Raw genomic sequence first — 22,291 nt, 5'->3', positions numbered from 1 at the left:
TGATGAAACGTCATGACCGAAGCAACTTGGGGAGGAAAGGGTTTCCACATCTGTTTATCATGAAAGGAAGTCAGGACAGGAACTCAAGCAGGGCAGGAACCTGACACAGGCCACAGAGGGGAGGAGTGCTGCTTACTGGCCTGCTCCTCATGGCTTGCTCAGCCTGCTTTCTTATAGAACCCAGAACCACCTGCCCTGGGGATGGCACCGCCCACCATGGGCTTGGCCCTTCTCCATCAATCACTAGTTAAGAAAATGCCTCACAGCTGGATCTAATGGAGGCATTTCCTCAACTGAGGGTCCCTCCTCTCAGATAAAACTCTAGCTTGTGTCAAGTTGACATAAAATTAGCCAGCACACCCTCCACCGCCCCCCAGCCCCCCCCCTCCTGCTCCATTCCCAGTGTTGAGTTTACAGTATTTGCCACCATGCCTGGGTTTTTTTTTTTTTATTAAATTCAGCCCCTCATTCTTACATAGTTGCAATCAACCAACTCCACCGTCACCTTCGCGGCTGTCCTCTGATCTCGACACACATATGTACATACATACACATGCACTTCCTCACACATGAGCCCACACACATACGTGCTGGTTTCTGACTCACACACTTAAAAAGGAGACAATCTAACAAACGTATGCAGGCTAGCCAAAAAGGTTGGCCCTGCCTTCATCTGTGTGCGTCAGTGATGCGTGGGGGAAGGTGTACCCGAGGCCATCCGGATGTGCTGTAAGCCAAGTGCTGTCCCATGCCCTGCCACAGCCCTCAAGTCTCAGAGCAAGAAAGAGCTCCATGCTTTATCACCTTGTCCCATTAGGGCCACTCGGAGGACTCTGACCCTCACACTGTGACGCTCTTGAGTGGCTGCCTGTGAGTCCTTCTATTGCTTCCCTTTCTCGTGCTTGAGTGGATGTGACGCCTGACACCCACCCCGAGCTATTTATGTATTTAGTCAACTTGGCACGCACTAATCCGAGGAGTTGCCTTCACCATATTGCTTGCAGGCAAATCGTGGGCACCTCTCTTGATTAGCAGTTGATGTGGAAGAGCCCAGCCCACTGTGGGCGGTTGCCATCCCCTAGGCAGGCGGTCCTGGGCTGTATACGAAAGCAGGTCCAGCAAGCCCAAGAAGCTCAAGGCAGTAAGCAGTTTTCCTCCACGGCTTCTGCTTCACTTCCTGTCGCTAGGCTCCTTCCTGCCTGGAGTTCCTGCTCTGACTTCCTCCAGTGATGGAGTGTGACCTGAGAGCTGTAAGATGAAATTTACCCGTGGCCTCCATCCCCAAGTTGCTTTTTTTGTTTTGTTTTGTTTTGTTTTGTTTGTTTTGTTTGTTTTTTGTTTTTTGAGACAGGGTTCCTCTGTGTAGCCTTGGCTGTCCTGGACTCACTTTGTAGACCAGGCTGGCCTCGAACTCACAGCGATCCGCCTGCCTCTGCCTCCCGAGTGCTGGGATTAAAGGGGTGCGCCACCACGCCCGGCTGCAATCAGTGCTCTTAACCTCTGAGCCACCTCTCCAGCACCCAAGTTGCTTTTGTTTCATGGTCTTTATCGCAGCAACCGAAAGCAAATTAAGATGTGCTCTTGTCTCACCCTGGTTCTCTCTCTCTCTCTCTCTTTCTCTCTCTCTCTCTCTCTCTCTCTCTCTCTCTCTCTCTCTCTCTCACACACACACACACACACACACACACTTAGCTGACATGGGTCCCAACATACAAGCCTACATCAGAGATCTGGGGACAAAGAGTGGAGGAAGAGAAGTGGTCTGGGCCTGAATAGAGAGAGAAGATGGACATGGCTGTGGCCACCGCTGCCCATGACCCAGAGCTTCACGGAGATGGTTGGATGGGGTCTTGGTCTGGCTGGTACCCAATGTCCCTCACCTTGGCCGCCACAGCCTCAATGTTGGCAGGGACGATGCATTCGAAGGTGTTGGGGTTCTTTTCCCGGGAGTAGATGATGGTCTCCGTCCTCTGCTTTCGGAGGAACTCGTCTCTTGTGACAATATCTGCAGAGAGGGGAGTTAGTGCCGAGAGTGGCAAGCGCCATTTGTGGTGGGTCATACCTGTCCCCTCTTGGGTGCCACGGAGTTTGATATCTATCCATCTGGTGCACTCTCATTATGGTTACATGGAACCTCGGGTGGGATCAATGCCGTGGCTTATGCTCTTTGTGCCAGACTATGCAGCAGAGGCTTAGTGGACACTTGTGCTCTGGCTCTTCAGCTGTGAGTGTCACTGGACAAAGTAGCTCCAGTGTCGTGGATCAACACTGTGTATGGTCCAATAAAGGAACTCATCCATGGAGCCAACCCTACATACCTATCCACTCATTTGTCTATTCATCATCCATCCGTCATCCATCCATCCACCCATCATCAACCCAGCCACACATCTATCATCAATCCACCCAAAAGCAGATGGACTGGCCACCTGACTGGCCATCTGACTGACTGTATGCCACACTGTGTTCTTCACCCATGAGAGAGTAGAGAACTCAGCTTTTCCGCCACCTTGTCTGTTGCCACCTTGGAAACCTGGGGTGGACTTCATCGTCACCATGAACTTCCCATCCAGACGGCCACCTTGGCCCTGCCGGGCACCCCACCCCGTGCCGAGCTTCCCCATGAAGTGGTTTGACTTCTAAGAGGATAAACATCCTGCTCTCTCACTAGTCTGTTCCCCATCCCACGCTTGGGATCAACACAAAAACATGTTTATCTCGCCTACACTGCCCGTCTGTCAACTATTCACCAACCCACCCATCCATTATCCAGTTATTCTCCATCCATCCATCCATCCATCAATGTACCCATCCGTCCATATGCCACCCAACCACTCACCATCCGTTTATAGCCATTCATTCATTCATTCATTCATTCATCCATCTCCCAAGTGTCTACCACCCACTAACCTACTCACCATTCACCCACCTTCCATCCATCTACCGTCTACTTTTCAGTCATCTACCATCTACCCATTTACCCATCTCTCTGGCACACTCTAGCCATCTGCCTACTACCCATTTCCATCTTTCATCCATCCGTCCATCCGTCCGTCCGTCCGTCCATCCATACACCTACCCATTTACCCATCTCTCTGGCACACTCTAGCCATCTGCCTACTACCCATTTCCATCTTTCATCCACCCACCCACCCACCCATCCATCCATCCATCCATCCGTCCATCTGTCCACGCACCCACCCATTTACCAACCCATCCACCCGCCCACCCTTTTATCTACTGACCTGCCCAGCCATCTCTCTACCCACCACCCACAGGATCTTGCTCATGGCCAAGCATTAGGATGCAACACACCGCTGTACTCAAGGAGCCATGATCTAGCAGGAACGGATGACGTCGGTTACAGATCATTGCCGACTTAGTGGGTACAGTGATGGCTGCCTTTTGTGAGAACACTGAGGAGGAATGGGGAGGGGGCAGGCAGGCTTCCTGGCACACACAGATGGAGGAGGAGGAGGAGCAATGGAAGAGAGGCGGGGGAGGATGTGGGTGTCGAGTCACTCTTGTGATGGGCTCTGGAGGCTTGTGTCCCTCTGCCATCTGGCCGTGCTTACCCGACTTGCAGATGGTGAACTCCATGGCGCCCCCCGAGTTGAGCAGCTTCTGCACCAGGGTCTTGGCCAGCATGGTGGGCGTGAAGAGCACAGGCCGGCGGCGCTCGCAGTGGAAGGCGCGTACAAGGCTGTAGGGGATCAGGGTGAGGTTCCGGCTGAGCTCATTCTCAGGGTCCAGTTCTGATGGAGAACAGAAGAAGCAGGCTGTCAGAGTCTGTCCTGCTCCAGGGCACACTCAGGGCATGGGGCCCTTGCACCTGAGGTGATTCCCAGATACTTCTATCTCCAGCTCCCGAGGGCTCATCGCCCTCTTCTGGTCAGTTTGTGTACTGCACTCGTGGCAAGAGTGGTGGCACATGGCTTTAATCCCAGCACTCAGGAGGGATATTTTTGAGCTACTCTGGGCACCCAGAAACGCCTGAGGGGGCTGTAGGGGAGACACACTGGAGCCTCTGTGGGTTCTGAAGTATGAGGAGTAAAGCCAGGTATGCAGTGGCTCACCAGGAACTAATGACCCAGAGGGTCGGAAGCCTGCCGAACCGAGGAGCTGGGGCTAGCTCAGTGGATGGACACAGTATTTGCTGTGAAAGTTTGCGAAGACCTGCGCTCATCTCTGGAACCCACGTAAGCGTCCTGCGTGGTGTGCGCACTTACAATCCCAGTGCCAGGGAGGCAGAGACAGGTGGGGACTTGCTGGTCAGTCAGTCTAGCCTCATCAGGATCAGGGCAGGCCAATGAGAGAGCTTGTCTCAAAACAAGCGGCGGGGGTGGGGGGGGGTTGTTAAGAGGTGGCTCAGCAGTTAAGAGCACTTGCTGCTCTTGCAGAGGAACAGAGTTCAGATCCCAGCACCCACCTCAGGTGACTCCCAGATACCTGTAACTCCAGCTCCCGAGGGCTCATCGCCCTCTTCTGGTCAGAATGTGTACTGCACTCATGTGGCAAGAGTGTGTGCACGCCTTTAACCCAGCACTCAGGAGTTAGAGGCAGGCACAGCAAACAGTTGTTAGAGAGATAAACTCTTTAGTAGAGCTGCCTGCAAGTTGTGCAGGGAGTCACCCATGCGGCTGTCACCAGCCCCAATAAACTCACTGGCTCACCATGGTAGATTTGGCAGCACTTGTTTCTTTGGTTGCTGTTGCCCTCCCTGTCTGGTGTGAACAGAGAAGGAACTCCTCAAGAAAAATCCTGTGGTGTGATGGTTCAGGCAGACAGCTGAGTGATGCAGGAGGGTGGAGGGCGGCAGAGATGACCAGAGGCCAAGATGGCAGGGCCCTAGGGCAAGGCTTTGGGGTCTGTCACGGAAGGCAGAGACCTCTATTCTCCCAAAGCCCAGGGCGTGGGGATCTGGTAAGGCCAGGTCCTTTTTCCTTTGCCCCTGGCCTGCCCAGTTTGGGGCTGAAGAGGCTGCCCTAATCGCCTGACTCAGGGTCTGCCTCTCTGTCCCCAAGAGCGCCCAGCTTGGCTGGAGGAGGCAGGGAAGGCTTACCGTCATCTGGAAGACATGGCATGGGGTGGCTTTTAGCCATCCAGGTAAATAGTAAAAGGGGCTCAGTGGGGGAGAGAAGCCAATAAAGAAATGTCTTGGCAAATGGCTCTAGTCAGGGTGAGCATCTGGGCTTAATGGGACATGAGAGGTGTCAGGCCAGAGCTCGGTGAGGGATAAGAAGATGACAAGATGGCAAGATGGCGGTGGGGTTGGGTGGCTCTTCGTGGGCATCCTTTTGGCCTTTTGTTTTATTTTGTTTGTTTGATAGGGTCTCACTACGTAGCCCAAGCTGGCCTTCAACTCATGGCAATTCTCCTGGCTTAGCTGACTAAATCCTGGGCTTAGATATATAGTATTCTTGTCCACTTCCTGCTCTCTCTCCCTTCCTCCCTCCACTTCCTGCGCTCTCTCCCTCCCTCCATATCTCCCCCCCCCCCCCCGCCGTGTGTACTTGAGTACACAGGCCAGAGGTCACTATTGGGTGTCTCACTGGGTGTCTTTCTCAATCACTCTACATCTTATTTTTTGAGACAGGGTCTCTCACTCAATAAGAAGCTTACCAGTGGCCAGAATGACTGGCCAGCGAACTACAGGAGGCATCTTCCTGCGTGCTGGGATTGTAAGTGCAAATCTTACAATCTGTAACAGTTCTGGGGCAAGCACTTTACTATTGCCGGGGCCATCTCTCCAGACCCCTCCCTCGTCTGTTCATCCTGCTAAGCCAGTCACAGGGGCAGATGCGGCTCCGTAGGCGTGTGTGTGTGTGTGTGTGTGTGTGTGTGTGTGTATGTGTGTGTGTGTAAAACCAAGAGGCCAGCCTAAACATGCTGCTGCTGGGCTAGGGGGAGGGGAGGGGCTGGAGGGGGGGTCCTCACCCACCTTCATGTTTCTCTGTCGTAAGGAGTTTGGTGGCATCCAGCGAGGACCGGGAGAGGCTCCCCAGGGGGCTCCCAGAGATGATTCTCACACGCTCATTGCTGTTCATTCGTTTGTACTTGTTTTCTGACCGGCTGACAAACTGTGGGGAGAAGGAAGGTGGGGTAGGAGGGCGGGGCATGAGAGTGGAGCAAGGGGGCGGGGCATGAGAGTGGAGCAAGGGGGCGGGGCATGAGAGTGGAGCAAGGAGGCGGGGCATGAGAGTGGAGCAAGGGGGCGGGGCATAAGAGTGGAGCAAGGGGGCGGGGCATGAGAGTAGAGTAGTAGGGCAGGGCAGAATTCTTTTGTCTTCAAGTCTTGAGCTACACTGGCCGACAGAACCAGCCAGGCCTTTTTGCAAACCTCAACTCTATTCTTAAGGGTCCAAGGCAGATCACCTCTGCTGTAAAGAACCAGTCCCTGCACGAGTCTCTGAAGCACACTAGCTACTGTCCGACGAAGACACGACGACGTGCAGCTAACTGTTCTAGCTGGTGAGGACTCTGGTTGGCAGCCCCTGGTGCCCATACATGCTGTTGGAACCCTCCAACTGCCCCACATTGTTCGCATGGGACTCTGAGTTCTAGAAGCATGGCTCCCTCACACAATTCATAGATAATTCTCTGGCCTGGACAGTGTCCAGGTTCCCACGAGGCTCCCTGGAGGCCTTCGAGCCTCGCCCCACTTTCTTCTGCGGGAAGAGCTCGCAGCCTTCCCAGTCCTTGTGTGCATCAGCTTCACACACACACACACACACACACACACACACACACACACACACACACACACATATATATTTGAGACAGGGACTCATGTAGCTCAGGATGGCCTCCAGCTCACTAAGAGGCCCAGGAGGACCTTGAATCGGATCCCCCTGCCTCTACTTCCTGAGTACTGGGGCTACACGCATGCGCCATCACACCAGGCTTATGTGGTGCTGGGGAAGGAAGCCAGGGCTCTGTGCGGGGTAAGCAAGCATTTAAACAGTTGCTCCATGCTCCTAGCTTAAACTTGACTCTTTGATGAAACTCTGATGGCTTGACCTTGACAAATGGCCTAACAGTGTCATAGCAGACGGAGGGCCCTGCCTTCAGGAGGCCTCATGCTCTGCAAGGTCCCCTCCAATGTGCTTGTCTCTGTCACATGTTTGTATCTACCTGGGTTTTGGGGTCAAGGTACTAGCTATTTCACACTACATGTGCTGCATTAGAGTTTAATTAATGTGCATACGTGCTGCATGCTCACACTCTTTGCTTTTCTCAGCTATCAATCCAAGAAATGGATGGGGCTGGAGAGATGGCTCAGTGGTTAAGAGCACCTGTCTGTTCTTCCGGAAGACCTGAGTTCAATCCCCAGCGAGCATGTGGTGGCTCACAACCGTCCATAACGTGATCTGATGCCCTCTTCTGGCCTGCAGGTGTACATGCAGACGGACCACTCATACACAAAGTAAATAAATAAATCTTAAAAAGAAATGGGTATAGAGACTGAATCTGTATCTATATAAAGTCACTCAACAGGCTTGCCAATGGTCCTTGTATTAGCCCCACCCGAAATATTTTTTTTTCTTTTGAAATTAAGTGCAAGGGGGAAAACTCCTTCCCAGTTCTGAAGAGCTGAACTGTTCCACACACAGGTAAGATCCAAGGAACCTGCTGCTTTCTCTTATCTCCTTGACCGCCGGGATGCTCAGGTGAGCAGCATGCTCCACCAGAGGAAACAAACTGGCCTAAATATCAGGAGGGCTTATTTTCTCTCCCCTATCCAGCACATCTGATTTTTTTTTTCTTTTATATTTTAGTGGCTGAGTTGTTGAAGCTCTTTTGACCTGAAGTTTCCTCAAATCTTTTATGAAAGTGAGACTGGCTTCCAGCAGGCACGGAGTCTGTCTACCGACCCTGTCACTGTGAGGATAAAATGGGATGGGAGAAGCCAGGCACTGTGAGAAGCCACGAGGAGGCTCAGAAATACAAAGCCTCGTTATCTCCACACTGGCATCTCTTCTTGGTAGGCAGAGGGCGGATCCCGGCGTTAAAAGTCAGCGGGCTTCCGGTGACAGTGACCAGCCTTACCTGCAGGAGCTGACCAAAGAAGAAACTCGCTCTGGAGAGGCGGGGGCTGACCCGGGGGTCGCTGGTTGAAAGCGTCTCTGCTTCGGGCTGCAGGGTGTTCTGAAACGAGTTTGTCAATCAGCCCGGGGCTGAGCAAAGGGCTCCTGAGTGTGAGACTGTTGTGGAGAGATGGACATCTGACCCCAAGTCCCCTCTGGCCCGAGGGTCAGGTGCAATGTCACAGACCTGCAGCTGGGCAGCCCCGGAGGGGGACTACAGCTGCTTTAGACCAGAAGAGAGAGAAGGGTAAGTTGAGTTTGTGAGTCTCTGAAGTGTCAGCTGCGGAGGGCTCTCGGGGGCTCTCCCTTCCCAAGGAACCAAGTCTCCTCCCTCCCCGCGCCCCCGACTGGCGTGGCCCTGTTCCTGCTTCTTATATGCAGGGGGAAGTGGGCAGCTGGAGGGCAGCGCCCCCTTCCCCTCCATCACTTTTTCATTTACAGCCCGGCCCCAGCTCACTCCCTCCTCTCCTCCCAGTCTTACCCTCATGCCCCCCTTTTCTTCATTTCCCCCAAAGGGCTACCCAACCCACCCTGCCACCTCAAGTCACAGCAGGACTAAGAGCATCCCCCCTCCCACTGAGGCCTGACTGACATGGCAGCCCAGCTAGGGGGAAAGGGGTCCAGAGGCAGGCCACAGATCTGGACACAGCCTGTACTCTTGTTGTTGTTAGCTGACCCATATGAAGGTCAAGCTAGCGCATCTGTTACATATGTGTATGGAGGTCTAGGTCCAGCCCACGCATGCTCTTTGGTTGGTGGTTCAGCCTCTGGGAGCCCCCATGGGCTCAGGTTAGTTGCCTCTGTAGGACCTTGACCCCACTGGCTCCCTCTATCCTTCCACCCATTTTTCCACAGAACTCCTTGAGCTCGGCCTATTTGGCTACGGGTCTCTGCATCTGTCTCCATCTTTGTGGGGTGTGTGTGTGTGTGTGTGTGTGTGTGTGTGTGTGTGTGTGTGTGTACCTACCCTGAGGCTGCGCAGGGTGTGGTGAGCGCTGTCCGCCTCCTCTCGGCTGCCTCTGTGAACCAGTCGCTGGAGCTTTACTAGGAGAAGCTGTTGAGCTCTGCGGAGGGGACAGAGGTGCAGCCTCAGGGCTAGAACTAGGCAAGGTGGATGGAACTTGGGTCTGAGGAATCCCTGCACAACACAGGGCTCCCGTTAGGGCTCGGGATCCAGCCTCCTGCAGACCCAGCTGTGGGGTCGGGACCTTGCCCCCGGGTTACTTCACCGACCAGTCTTTCTGACTGGCTGAGACCCACTGCCTGTGACTGTCCGAGCAGCAGTGAGGGCCCAGAAGAGCAGGTGTCGTTGCGTGGAAGAACAGGTGCCCCTATAGTCCTGGCACCTGCTGGGGTTCAGTCTAGGATGATTAAAAAGAAAAGACTAAAGACTGGGGCATGGCTCAGAGACACAATGATTACCTAAGATGTCCCAGGGCTCTGGGTTCCATACTCTTCCCCCTTGACCCTAAACCTAAGATAGAAAGAAAAGGCCAGGCAGGACTGTCATTGCAGCTGCCTTGGGAGGGGAATGGTTAAGGGTAAGGGGATTGTAAGTTTAACTTCAGGCTGATGACTCAGTCAGACTATTGAAAAAAAAAAACGAAAGAAAGAAAGAAAGGAAGAAAGAAAGAAAGAAAGAAAGAAAGAAAAGTGGGCTGGGAAGGTGGCTCAGTGGTAGAGCCCCTGCCTAGAATCCCCCAGTGATGGGCTGGGGTGTGGCTCAGTGGTAGAGCACCTGCCTAGAGTCCCCCAGTGAGGGGCTGGGGTGTGGGTCAGTGGTAGAGCCCCTGCCTAGAATCCCCCAGTGAGGGGCTGGGGTGTGGCTCAGTGGTAGAGCCCCTGCCTAGAATTCCCTAGTGAGGGCTGGGGTGTGGCTCAGTGGTAGAGCCCCTGCCTAGAATTCCCTAGTGAGGGCTGGGGTGTGGCTCAGTGGTAGAGCCCCTGCCTAGAATCCCCCAGTGAGGGGCTGGGGTGTGGCTCAGTGGTAGAGCCCCTGCCTAGAATTCCCTAGTGAGGGCTGGGGTGTGGCTCAGTGGTAGAGCCCCTGCCTAGAATCCCCCAGTGAGGGGCTGGGGTGTGGCTCAGTGGTAGAGCCCCTGCCTAGAATCCCCCAGTGAGGGGCTGGGGTGTGGCTCAGTGGTAGAGCACCTGCCTAGAATTTCCCAGTGAGGGGCTGCAGTGTGGCTCCTGGTAGAGGGCTGGTGGTCACGGGACAGAGAGTGCTAGGAGTCTTTGTGAGGACACAGTCCCATTATTGCAAGGGCATTGAAGCCTTCCACAGAAGGGGGTTCCAGTAACTTCCAGTTCCCCAGGCTGAGGGAGCTGCCATCCTGGGGTGGCCTGGGAGCCCCTCCCCCATCCCAGCTTACCGGCTGTAGCTGGGGATGGTGCCCATGTCCAGGTCTTGGTCTGTGAAGGGGTCGACTCGTGCACATAGCCACTCGTGCCTGTCCTGGTACATGGTGTCCAGGACGTGCACCACATCGTCACACTTCAGGGACATGGAGCAGGCATCCAGCTGGCTGGAGATGTTCAGGTTCAGGCGGATATAGAACGAGTCCCCTGACGTGATCACACCGTCCTCCATCTCCTTCAGCAGCTTCCGGTACCCTGAGGGGGAAATAACCCAAACACCGTGGCAACCCTGGAGACGCCTCACCTGGGTGCCTGTCTCCCTCCTTGTGAGTGGGCAGCCGTGCCATCTATGGGTTTCCCTTTTTTGTTTTTTTTGTTTTTGTTTCTAGGAAGCTTGGAGCCGAAATCTGTGCTAGCATCTGTATTGTGGTCTCCAAGCCATCTCTGCCAGTACAAGGAGCTTACTAACTGGTAATTAACATGCTGTAGGCTATATGCGTCCCTCGGCTCAACGCATTCCCACAAATGCATACATGTGGATAGCTCCTACACTGAGCCCTTTGCTAATGGTTAACTTTATCCTGATTGCTATTGTCCTAGCTATCTGTACCTCACGCTGCACAAACGAAAAAGCAAGTACCATGAGCTCCTTTGCTTCTGGCTGATACTGCTCAACATTACGTTTGTGAGACACAGCACTGTGGCACACGTTCCTTTTTCATTGCTGTATAGTACTCCACGCTGCTGTGTGTTACTCAGATATGCTATTTTTTGGTAGACAGATGTCCTCGTCTTTCTTGGATATAAAAACAGAAGTTGAGTTACCAGGTCACAGTGAATCTGTGTGGAAACTTTAGTAGCTACAGCCAAATGCGTTTCTAGGTTAATAAGACACATGTTATCAAGGCCAAATGTTCCGGTCTTTTGAGTAAAAAATTGCAAATAACTTCGGAAGCATTCAGGCCTGCAAGCTGTCAGTGAACGCCTATGGTAATATACCTATAATTTTTATCCCCAGTGTAGCACCATTGACAGAGGGTTGTGGGTCAAAGTGGGAGCTGTAACAAGGGGGAACCTAGTGGGTCGTTCATGAGTCCTTCATGGGTGTCCTAGCTTTGCCCAGCACTGGCTCAGAATTTCTAACACCACCCAGTGTCCCTGAGTCTGGGCTCTACTTTGGGGCCTGAGCTTTACCCAGAAATTTAATTTGGAGGGTTATACTACCATTCACCTCTAGGGGGCGCAGCTCACTTTGCAGCCCTGTGGCCAGCCAGTGAAGGTGTACCCTTGAGATTGATTGATTTTTTGTGCTGGCCTGGGAAGCCCACCCTCAGGAGCTTGTAAGAGCATGTGCCGTGAGTGAAGGTGACTAGTGTTCTAAGTGCCATCTTCTTCACCAGGGTGCTGCTGGGGAAGGGGCAGGAGGGCGGCTGGGAAGAGCTAGCTGGCTATTTATGCTCTGCTCAAATATTCATGATTACTGTGGTTAAAAATAAGACCCAGCTGCAGAGGCAATCACGCAGGAAAACCCAGAGGTGAGAATGAGAATCCAAGTTATCACCCAGGCAGCAGGGATGCTGGGGGAGGGGGCGGCTGGGCCAGACGGGGAAGCGGGAAAGCAGGGTTGCCTGCCTGTCAGGGGCCCTCATGGGCTTGGCCCAGAGTCTCTGCCTGTTGATAGGCTGGGAAGCCTGACGCAGGGGACAGATGTCACCCGCGGCAGGGAGAGGAGCCAGCCAGGCTGCTGGAGCTGTGTCCTCTATGTTTGCCCCGGAGATTTGTGGACTTGGTTCAGGGTGGCGCAGAGCGTCGCCATCCTGATTTCCTCTTGGCTCATTCCTCACGGGGGGGGGGGGCACAGGTGAGCAAGGGGGTGGCTCCAGGAATGAGTCCTGTATCTCACCTTCGTGTGGACCAGGTCCAGCCCAGGCCTTACCTTCTTGGTTGACCTTGTAGTGCAGGGTGACTGGGCCGCTGCACCTCTGGATGGTCCAACGGGCCTCTTCCTTCGTGCAGGCATCCAGTGGAACGCTCTGCCTTTCGCCTCGGATGCAGCCTTCTAGCTACAGGGTGAAAACAAGATGGGCAGCGTGGCGGGGCTAAGGCAGCTTCCCACGGGAGCAGCCTTCGTCAGACACAAGGGCATCTCCTGCAATGGGGCTGCACGTGACTCTGGGGGTGCACGCATGCGCACATATGTGTGCCTAGAAGAGACGGGCCAGGGGCCACCCCACAGCTTCCCCCCTCTATCTCTCACCAGCAGTAGTTGGTGGCCCTCACGCAGCCCGGCCCTCTCAGCCAGCGAGCCTGGCTTGACAGAGTGAATGAAGCTCCCGTGCGCGTTGCCGCCCAGCAGTGTGAGCTGTGTGATGAGTCCGTCGCCATTCAGAGTTGTATGTTGCACCAAGGGGCCAGTGCCCCGCACATGGCCCCCAGATGTGACCGACGGCCGGAAGGGTCTGAGTTGGGAAATAAAATAGGCAGTTGGGTTCAAAAGGGAAGGGATGGACCTTTCTAGAACATACTAGCAGGCTGGGAAGGAGTCTGGTGGCAGGATTGCCGGTGTCTTTGAAGCTTGGGAGCCTCCGGGTTCTAAAGGGCAGCCACCTTCCTGGCCTCGGGTAGTGTGAATGGCTGACTACCTGCCCCTTCCTCTGTGTGCCTAGGTTTCCCTTCCCTCTCCTCTCTTCTGTCTCCTCCCTCCACCCCCCCCCACTTTTTTTTTGAGTCATGTTTCTCTGTGTAGCCCTGGCTGCCCTAGAACTCACGCTGTAGACCAGGCTGGCCTCGAACTCACAGAGATCTTCCTGCCTCTGCCTTCTGAGTGCTGAGATTAAATATGCGCACCGCCACCACCGCCCGGCAGTGTCTAGGTTCCTTATCCTGGACAGTCAAGGAACAGGTGGAGTGGTCCCCTCTACCCTCGCCAAGCACCCCATTCCCTGGCTTTGAGATAGGTCTCACGTAGCACAGGCTAGCTGCCAACTCACTAGGTATCAGAGGTTAACCTTGAACTTCTGATCCCCCGCCTCCACTTGCCAAGTGCTGGGATTGCAGGTGTGCACTGCCTGGTCTAACATATGTGCTGCTGGGGATGGAACCCACCCAGGGGTTCCTGTGTGCTAGGTGGGCACCGTCCCGACGGAGCCACACCCCTAGTCTGAGGGACTGATTTGAGAAGTGAGACCCTGGACTTAGTCTTAGAGCACACAGATGGTCCCCTCTATAGGGAAGTGGGGGGAAGATGGTCTTGGGTTCCATCCTTGAGCCCCCATTTGGCCACTCCCACCCCTGGTGATGTTGTCCCATCCCTTGCCCTTTGGTCTCTCTCTCTCCTTCTCTCTCTGTCCTTCCTTCCCTCCCTCCCTCCCTCCCTCCCTCCCTCCCTCCCTCCATCTGTCTCTGTCTGTCTCTGTCTGTCTGTCTGTCTCTCTCTCTCTCTCTCTCTGTCTATGCATGTCTAGGTCAGAGGTCAAGCTCAGGTGTTGTTCCTCAATTCCGTCCCCCCCCCCTTTTTTTTTTTAAAAGATTTTATTATGTACACAGTGTTCTACCTGCATGTACACCTGCAGGCCAGAAGAGGGCATCAGATCACATTACAGATGGTTGTGAACCACCATGTGGTTGCCGGGAATTGAACTGAGGACCTTTGGAAGAGCAGGCGGCACACTTCACCACTGAGCCATCTCTGCAGCCCTCCCCTTGGTTTTTTTTGGTAGAGTCCCTCTGCTTGCTGATAGCATGCACATGTCACCACACCCAGCTTTTCATGCAGGGTCTGGGGAGTTGAACTCGGGCCTTCATGCTTGTGTGGCAAGCGCCATCTCCCTAGCCTTGTCCCCATACCTTTCTAAAGAGAACTTCCGGAACATGAGGTTGACCTGCTCCAGGTCGTAGGCATCCAGTCCCTCTGACTGGTGTGAGGAGGAGGAAGAGTGGATGGAGGGGGGTCCGAAGGAGTAACGTTCGTGGTTGTCATCTGTGGAGGAGCAAGGAATCCTTGTCAGGACTCAGGAGCACTAGGGGAGCACCACCTAGGACCACCTGCCCTTGTCCAGCATGGAGCTAAATAGCAGCATAGCCCCGTAGACTGGAATTTGGCATCAGTCTCCAGAGGCAGAGCACATGGTTGTAGTATGTAGCCCAGGCTATCTTCAAACTTGCCATCCTCCTGCCTCCATCTCTCAAGTGCTGGGATTACACATGCAGGGATCTGGGATTGGAACCCTGTGGCTCTTACTACACTCTGTCTGTTTCCTGCCACCAGGGCAGATGGTAAAGTCCAAATTAGACATCCTCCTGCCTCTCTTTTTACGGAACCTCACCAGATACCTGTGTGTAGGAAGTTAGGAGGCTGGAAGAGGGCGCCTGGTATTTTCTATCACTTTCCACTTACTCCACCTACCCCCCCCCCCCTTTGCAACAGGGTCTCTCCCCAAACCTGGGGCCCATGCCTTCTCAGATAGGCAGGAGGCTAGCCAGGCCCAGCGGTCTTGTTTCTGTGCCCCTCAGAGTTAGGCTTAGAGATGTTTGCGGGGACATCCATTGCTGTGAGGATGCTGGGAGCCCAGCTCCCAGCATCCTCAGCTTCACAGTCATGGAGCAGGAACCCATAGCCGTGCAACCATTGCTCCAGTCCCCAGTTCTGTCTGTTTTGGAAGTGGGCTCTGGGCTTCTCACTTCCGCACCTGCCTCCAGCCGTCTCATCACCCTCCCTGCTGACTCTCAGACTCTGGGTTTGGGGGGGGGGCCTGGGGTCCTTATCTTCTTTTCCCACCTCAACTGGACTATAAGTTCCCAGGGGTGATACTCACCAGAATAGAGAGTGAGGCACACACCTGGTCCTGCTTGGGGCTGATAACAAAGGCTAGTCCTGCACAAGGAGTTTTTCCTCCCCGACACCCACGAGATCCTTTGGACGCCTGCCCAGGATTCACTTCCCAGCTTCCCCTATTCTAAAATTCTCTCGCTCCTTTTCATTAGCCAGCCTCTATTAGGTGCTAACCTCTCTTTAACACTTGATAGCTTACGATGGCCCCCAGTTGTGGAGGATCACACTAATCTTTACATTTTATCTGCTGGTGGCCTCTGCTAGTTAGGGGGACAGATGGGATTGGGGAGGACTGGAGTGTGTGTGTGTGTGTGCGAGCGTGTGTGCGCGTGTGTGCGCGCACACACACACGCTAGCAGGGCATGTCTTGAGGATTCTGAGGCACAGGAGCCTAACCTGCAAGCAGGCAGGGGGCCGGGGTGGGGGGAGGAGTCAGGCAGGGGGGTGGGGGGGGAAGGAGTCAGGCAGGGGGGCAGGGGGGGAGGAGTCAGGCAGGGGGCGGGGGGGGGGGAGGAGTCGGGGACACCTGAGGCATGGGCCCATCTCCAGGCTCTCCTCTCTGTCTGAGATCCAGTCAGACATACACATTGGGTTCATGGGGCTAACACCATGGCCTCTGCCAGAAGGGATGTTGGGACTGGGACTGAGGTGGGAGCCCTGGCTGGGAGGGGCAGGTCATTTGGGCCACACACATGCTCTATGTCGCTGGAGTACAGGCCTTCAATTCTGGTTCTCCATATATACAGCCTACGTATGGCTAAGAGAATTTCAGTGTCTCCAACGTGGACTATTTGAGGACCATCCACCTCTACCTCCAATTTTATGTAACCAAGGCTGGCCACCATTTCTCTAAGTAGCTGAGGATGACCTACACCCCAGTCCCTCACTGGGGGATTCTAGGCAGGGGCTCTACCACTGAGCCACACCCCAGCCCCTCACTGGGGGATTCTAGGCAGGTGCTCTACCACTGAGCCACACCCTAGCCCCTCACTGGGGCATTCTAGGCAGGTGCTCTACCACTGAGCCACACCCCAGCCCCTCACTGGAGGATTCTAGGCAGGGGCTCTACCACTGAGCCACACCTCAGCCCCTCACTGGGGGATTCTAGGCAGGTGCTCTACCACTGAGCCACACCCCAGCCCCTCACTGGGGGATTCTAGGCAGGTGCTCTACCACTGAGCCACACCCCAGCCCCTCACTGGGGCATTCTAGGCAGGTGCTCTACCACTGAGCCACACCCTAGCCCCTCACTGGGGGGTTGTAGGAAATCACTCTGCACATTAGCCACATTCTGCGTTCTAGAATTATTATTATTATTATTATTATTATTATTATTATTATAATTATATTTTTATTTTTTTAATTTAAATTTTTTTTTTTATCCACGGCTTTTCTTTTTTTTCTTCAGTTGGGTGGCGGGCTGTCCCTATATATCCCAGAACCGCCCTGGTCTCCGGCTCGAGCCTATGGTCAGACTTCCTCCCATACCCTCCCAGGTCACCAGGGCTCCTCCGGCCCTGGCAGATACACACCGTCAAGGTCCAAGGCATCAAACCCGCAGCTGTCATTGTCCTCTTCCACAGCGCTGCAAGACACAAGGGGGCGGGGCGAGGACACTGGTGTAAGTATGTGCTGCGGGCGAACGAGGTGTGTGTGTGTGGAGAGTCTAGAATGTTCTGGCTTTCCATCTGGCCTTCTAGGAGGATGGGATGAAATTGGAATACGCGAGGAACAGGGACTAAACCATCCGGGAAGGCCGCCCTGGTGGGTCTGCGTAGTCACAGTACTCAGGAGGCAGAAGCAGGGAGGATGGCTGTGAGAAGCTAGCCTGGGTACAAATATCCCAGAGGGCCAAGCAGCCTCGGCTAGTCACGCCACACATTTGCCGCCTGCGCATGCTCAGATGGTTCTGAGGCAGCAGGGCGCTGTCTAGGCAGGCGTGGGTGGGATGAACCCTTGGCTGGCCACAGTGGTTTAGGTGGGTCCGTGAGACTTTTGTAACTTCCCTGAACAGCTCTCTAGAAGGGTGCGGCCCCTAGGGGTACTGGGCAGGTATTCTCTCAGGTGAGGGTTGGCCGTGCTGTTGAAGAGGCTTGGGAGGGCCGAGAGCCTTCGGGGGAAGGGGATGGCTGAGAGGCCCGAACACAGACCCAGCAGGACTAGGCAGTGACTCGTGACCCCTCAGTTCTTTCTCTCAGAAGCCCTCAGCATTGGACTCGTGTGTGTGTGTGTGTGTGTGTGTGTGTGTGTGTGTGTGTGTTCGAGCACATGCAAGGTATATTTTCATGTGTGTGTGGAGGCTACAGGATACCCTTAGGTGTCTTTTTTTCCCCCCAGAGCTGAGGACTGAACCCGGGGCCTTGCGCTTGCGAGGCCAGCGCTCTACCACTGAGCTAAATCCCCAAAACCCACTTAGGTGTCTTTTAAAGCAGAATCTTTCACTGGCCTGGGACTCACCAGTTAAGCCTATGGTTCTCAAGCTATGGGCTGTGACCTTCTGGGGGGGGGGGCGGGCGCTGAATGGCCCTTTCACAGGGGTCCCATTTCAGGTGTCCTTCCCGTCAGATATTTATATTGCGATTCATAACAGTAGCAAAATTACAATTATGAAGTAGCAAAGGAATAATTATATGATTTGGGGGGAGGTCACCCCAACACGAGGAACTGTATTAAAGGGTGGCAGCATTAGGAAGGTTGGAAACCACAGGATTAGGCTATGTTGACTGGCCTACAAGCCCAGAGACCTATCCATTCCCTTACTGGGATTCCAAGCACAAGGCTCCATGCTTGTCATTAATTTTATTTGAAAGTTCATTTATTTTTATTTAACATGTGCTAGTGTTTTGCCCCCATGTGTGCATGCGCACCATGTGTGTCACTGGTGACCATGGAGGCTGGAAGAGGGTCAGATCTCTTGTATCTGGAGCTACAGATGATTGTGAGCCGTCATGTGGGTGCTGAGAACCAAACCCAGGTCCTCTGCACGGGCAGCCAAGTGCTCTTAGCCACCGAACCGTCTCTCTAGCCTCCACTTTAAAATTTAAAAATTACATTATTTTACCTCGAGGGTGTGTGTGTGTGTGTGTGCGCGCGCGCACGCGCGCGTGCACATGCACGCCCATGTGCATACCCGTGTGAGTGTTAGAGGTCAACTTTCTGGAGGTGGTTATCTCTGTCCATTGTGGATTCTAGGGTAAGAACTCAAGCCTGTCAGGCGTGGCAGCCAAATGCCGTAACCTGTGGAGCCGTTTTGCTGGCCTCATGGCTGGCTTTGTGACTGTGGCTTCCGGGGCACTAGATTCATGACTCTGTCTTGCGAGGCAACTTTACTTATGGGTGGTTATCATACACTCGAGTGGAGTGTAATTGGGATTTGCTGCCTCTATGTTAGTACACTGATGGCTTTCAGGAGATTGGAGGAGGTACATGTATATATCCCACTCCTTGGGTGAAAACAAAACAAAACAAAACAAAACAAAACAAAACACCCCCAAGATCTGAGGACTCAGGAGCTGGGAAGCAAATTTCTGGGCAGCCTTGGGTGTATAGAGCTAAAGAGGCTGGTTCCCCATTTCTCCAAGCCTCAACTACCCAATGTGGACAGTGGGCCCTCTTCTCGCCTTTCCTTCTTTGTCATTGAGAGGCCTAAGGGGTTCATACCAATACAGGGGACCTGGAGACAGGGTCAGCCAAGACCTCCCCCTGCCACTCACCTGCGGTGCGGGGCATCTTCCTTGCAGCGCCTGACAATGGAGTCATTTCCCGGGGGCTCAGCCATGATGGACATGAGGCTGCTGCGACTCCGATGGGGTTGCTGTGAACAGGGCACAGCTGTGTTACTGGATATTTATCCCGTGATGCCTCCGCGGGCATAAATATTATATACATGAGAACTAAATTTAACTTGGGATGTTCCTTCCCACCCTGACTCGGGCAGCATGGGCTGAGCAAGCTGGTCCTCAGCATGACCTTGGCTGGAGGAGGCTGGGCTCAGCCCTAGGGCAGACAGTGGAGCTTGGAGCACAGCTGTTTCCACATCTGCTGGCTGGGAGAAGCAGACGGGAACCGCTGAGCTGGGGAGGCAGGGTCCAGACCTCGTGACCCGACACAGGCTAGGTGCTGTGAGCCCCCCTGCTGCATGTATCTGCAGGCTCTGCTTTGGACATGGGTGGTGTGGAGAGGGGTGCTGTGCGGGGTTGGAGTGTGTGTGTGGGGGGGGGGAGAGGCAGGGCGGGGCGGGGAGGGACAAGGACCTTGGATTTTGGCACAGGGAGCTGATACCAGACCGTTGTACATTCATTACCAAATTTCTACTTCCCCCTGGGGGTCTGATTTGAGAAGCTGAGCTGACATTTTTTCCCAGGGCACCCCTCAGGCTTAGAATTTCTAATCTTGTGCCTTCTGCCCGGGACAAATAGATAGCTGGATGTAACTGAAGGGCTGGGGCCCTGCCTAGCTCTGTCCAGGAGTGGGGGTTCTTCCTTTCCTGCTGTTCCAGCAGCCCGCCCCCCCTCCCCCGCCTTAAGTCCCCCCAGGACAGTGGCCCGGGGTTGCCTGGGGCTGTAAAGTTGCAGAATTTGTGCTGCTTGCCACCGCCCCTTAGGAGGCCCATCTCCTCCCCCCACCAAGTGTTAAATTGGGAAAGGAGGCGGCAGCCGGAAGGTGTGAATACATTGCTGGGCTGGGGAAAGGGAAACTTCTTTAAATAAACATCAGTGAGGCCCCCAGGCTCAGCCCCGGGGACTCGGAGGAGAGTGTGCAAGGGGGGTGGGAATTACGGCAGCTCACCATCTTGGAGAAAGAGCTGGTGACCGGCAGCGAGCGTGAGGAACCGGGGCTGCCGTCTGTGAAATCCTCTTCGTGTCCGTGCCCCTTGACTGTCCTCATCCGAGCAGCAGCGGGAGACAGGGAGAAGCAGCACAGAAAATAGAAGGGAGAGAAAAGGGAGGGAGAGGGACGTTAAATCTCTGCCTGGGGTTCGCCTGACAGGTGGTGTTGGTTGGTGTTGGTGGTATTGGTGAGCAAGTCAGGAGCTTGCTCTGCCCTCTGTGGCAACCTGGGGAGCCACAACAGTAAAACCTCCACTTCTCATTTCCCAGCAGGTGGCACTTTTTTTTTTTCTTCAGGATAATATATCCTGTCCTAAGCAAGGCTGGCCAAAGGTGGCTGCAGTCAAGACCAAACCATGTCATTGAACCATGGGAGGCCTCACGGAGGCTCCCCCATCCCCCACCTCTACGAGGGAGCATTGGGTAGACAGGAAAAGCTCATGTCTGTTTTCGCGTCATCAAAACTGGTCCCACCTTTCCCTGCTGGACAAGGTGCGCTGGTGGCAGAGCACAGCAAAGGAGGGGCAAGCTGGTCACTTCCTGAGCAAAGCCCTCCCTGTTGCCCCTTGCTCTTCAGGGGGCTGCTTTGGTGTTTGTGTGACCATCTTCCTCAGCTTTTGGGTGACAGACAGACCTGCTCTACCTGTACCCTGAGGTGCCTCGCCCTGTATGCATGCACAGCCATGTAGACACGGGTGCCGATTCTGAGTGAACTACGAGGGAAGTCTTGCACTTCCATGTACCCCTAGATCCTCATACTAGATGACCTGTCGGGCCTGGTGGACAGTGATGAAGAGCCCCCGCCCTGGTCCATTAGCATCCTTCCCCTTCCTTTCAGGAGGGATATTTTATGTGCATTCCACAGGCCCCAGGCCCTTTGCGCATCACATCTGGATAAAGAATGTCGCTGAGGCACCTGACGTAGCTCACAAGGCGCGGCTCAACCAGATCCCAGTTCGAATTTAGGTCTGGACTGTTCTTGCCTACCCTCCCGAACGTCACTACAGTAGACTGGAGGTGAGGTAACTGGGATGGACCTCTGGGCTGTGTGGCTGCTCTCTGTCTGAGGCCTCACTCCTCTCACACTCTTTCCTGTACCCCACACTTCCCAGATCCACCCCACTCCTTTTGTTCCTCCATTTGTACGGACTACGCCCATGAGTTTAAATTCTCCCATTAAATGGATGTCTCAATATTCTTTCAGTTGCTTCCTGGGGTAGCCTTTGGCACCTTCCGCCTTCTTCCTGTGACCCTGATTTTGAGTGTATGGGCTGTGGGCGTACATTTTAGAACTTTCCAGTGTCTGTCGTATAGCAGGAGCATCATTTGTCTTGCAACCCCACCCTCCTTCCCCCAGACAGTTACCACTCCTAGAGAGTGAGGCTGAGAGAGGAACCCCGAAGACAGTATGCCTTGGAGAGCCAGGAATTTGTGACTGAACTGGTGGCCTCACACACCTGGGCAGTGCCAGCCACAATCTTACATAAGGAAGGTCAAAAGTCCCTTTACACACGGTCATGCTCAGCTCAGGAGTTAGGGAGATGGCTCAGTATGTATAGTAGATCAGGAGTTAGGGAGATGGCTCAGTATGTATAGTAGATCAGGAGTTAGGGAGATGGCTCAGTATGTATAGTAGATCAGGAGTTAGGGAGATGGCTCAGTATATATAGAGGATAACGCTTACTTACTGTACAAGTATGAGGACCCGAGTTTGGATCTCCAGCACCCATGCAAATGCTCAGGACGTGCGGCAGCCGACCTGCCATTCTGACACCCAGTAGAGACCACCTGGAGAAACCTGGCTAGCTAGTCTACCCTTATCCACGAGTCCTGGGTTCAATTGAGAGATCCTACCTCAGTGAATAAAGTTGAGGAGCAATTGAGGAAGACTCCCAAGCCAGCCTGGTGTCTCTGTACACACATACAACCACATAGGGGGCATGCACACACATGGGAACAAGCACACACACACACATAGATATCACACTACTACTCATGCAAAAGGAAATTAATTAAAGACGCTCCATTATCCAAGAGGGCCGCAGAGGCAGCGCACTGATGGACAGAGCACGGCACACTTTGACTGATGGCAAGCAGTAGCTATTGGCTGATTGACACGTGCCGCACTGATAGCCCTGGGGCCTTGCCCAGGTTGAACTTGTGCTCACTGCAGTGGGAGAAACAGA

At 54.1% G+C, this 22,291-nt stretch overlaps 1 protein-coding gene across 3 annotated transcripts in view; it reads right to left on the bottom strand.

Annotated features, from left to right (window-relative positions):
* The window catches only part of CARD11 (caspase recruitment domain family member 11), a 140,884-nt gene that overhangs the window by 3,384 nt on the left and 115,209 nt on the right, over nt 1–22,291 (bottom strand). For all 3 annotated transcript variants that reach the window (XM_084763893.1, XM_084763894.1, XM_084763895.1), the window contains 12 exons: nt 20,065–20,153; nt 18,990–19,090; nt 16,809–16,861; nt 14,292–14,424; nt 12,703–12,904; nt 12,382–12,508; nt 10,460–10,700; nt 9,055–9,151; nt 8,050–8,148; nt 5,942–6,080; nt 3,576–3,755; nt 1,881–2,005 (listed from right to left, as the gene is read on the bottom strand). In XM_084763893.1, coding sequence (XP_084620019.1) covers nt 1,881–2,005; nt 3,576–3,755; nt 5,942–6,080; nt 8,050–8,148; nt 9,055–9,151; nt 10,460–10,700; nt 12,382–12,508; nt 12,703–12,904; nt 14,292–14,424; nt 16,809–16,861; nt 18,990–19,090; nt 20,065–20,153 — 1,586 coding nt within the window. The remainder of the gene's footprint in view (nt 1–1,880; nt 2,006–3,575; nt 3,756–5,941; nt 6,081–8,049; nt 8,149–9,054; nt 9,152–10,459; nt 10,701–12,381; nt 12,509–12,702; nt 12,905–14,291; nt 14,425–16,808; nt 16,862–18,989; nt 19,091–20,064; nt 20,154–22,291) is intronic.

This window comes from Acomys minous, assembly GCF_964271855.1.
Source record: "Acomys minous genome assembly, chromosome: 16".
NCBI classification, from domain to species: Eukaryota; Metazoa; Chordata; class Mammalia; order Rodentia; family Muridae; genus Acomys; species Acomys minous.
This window is presented reverse-complemented; position numbering and strand designations above follow the sequence as displayed.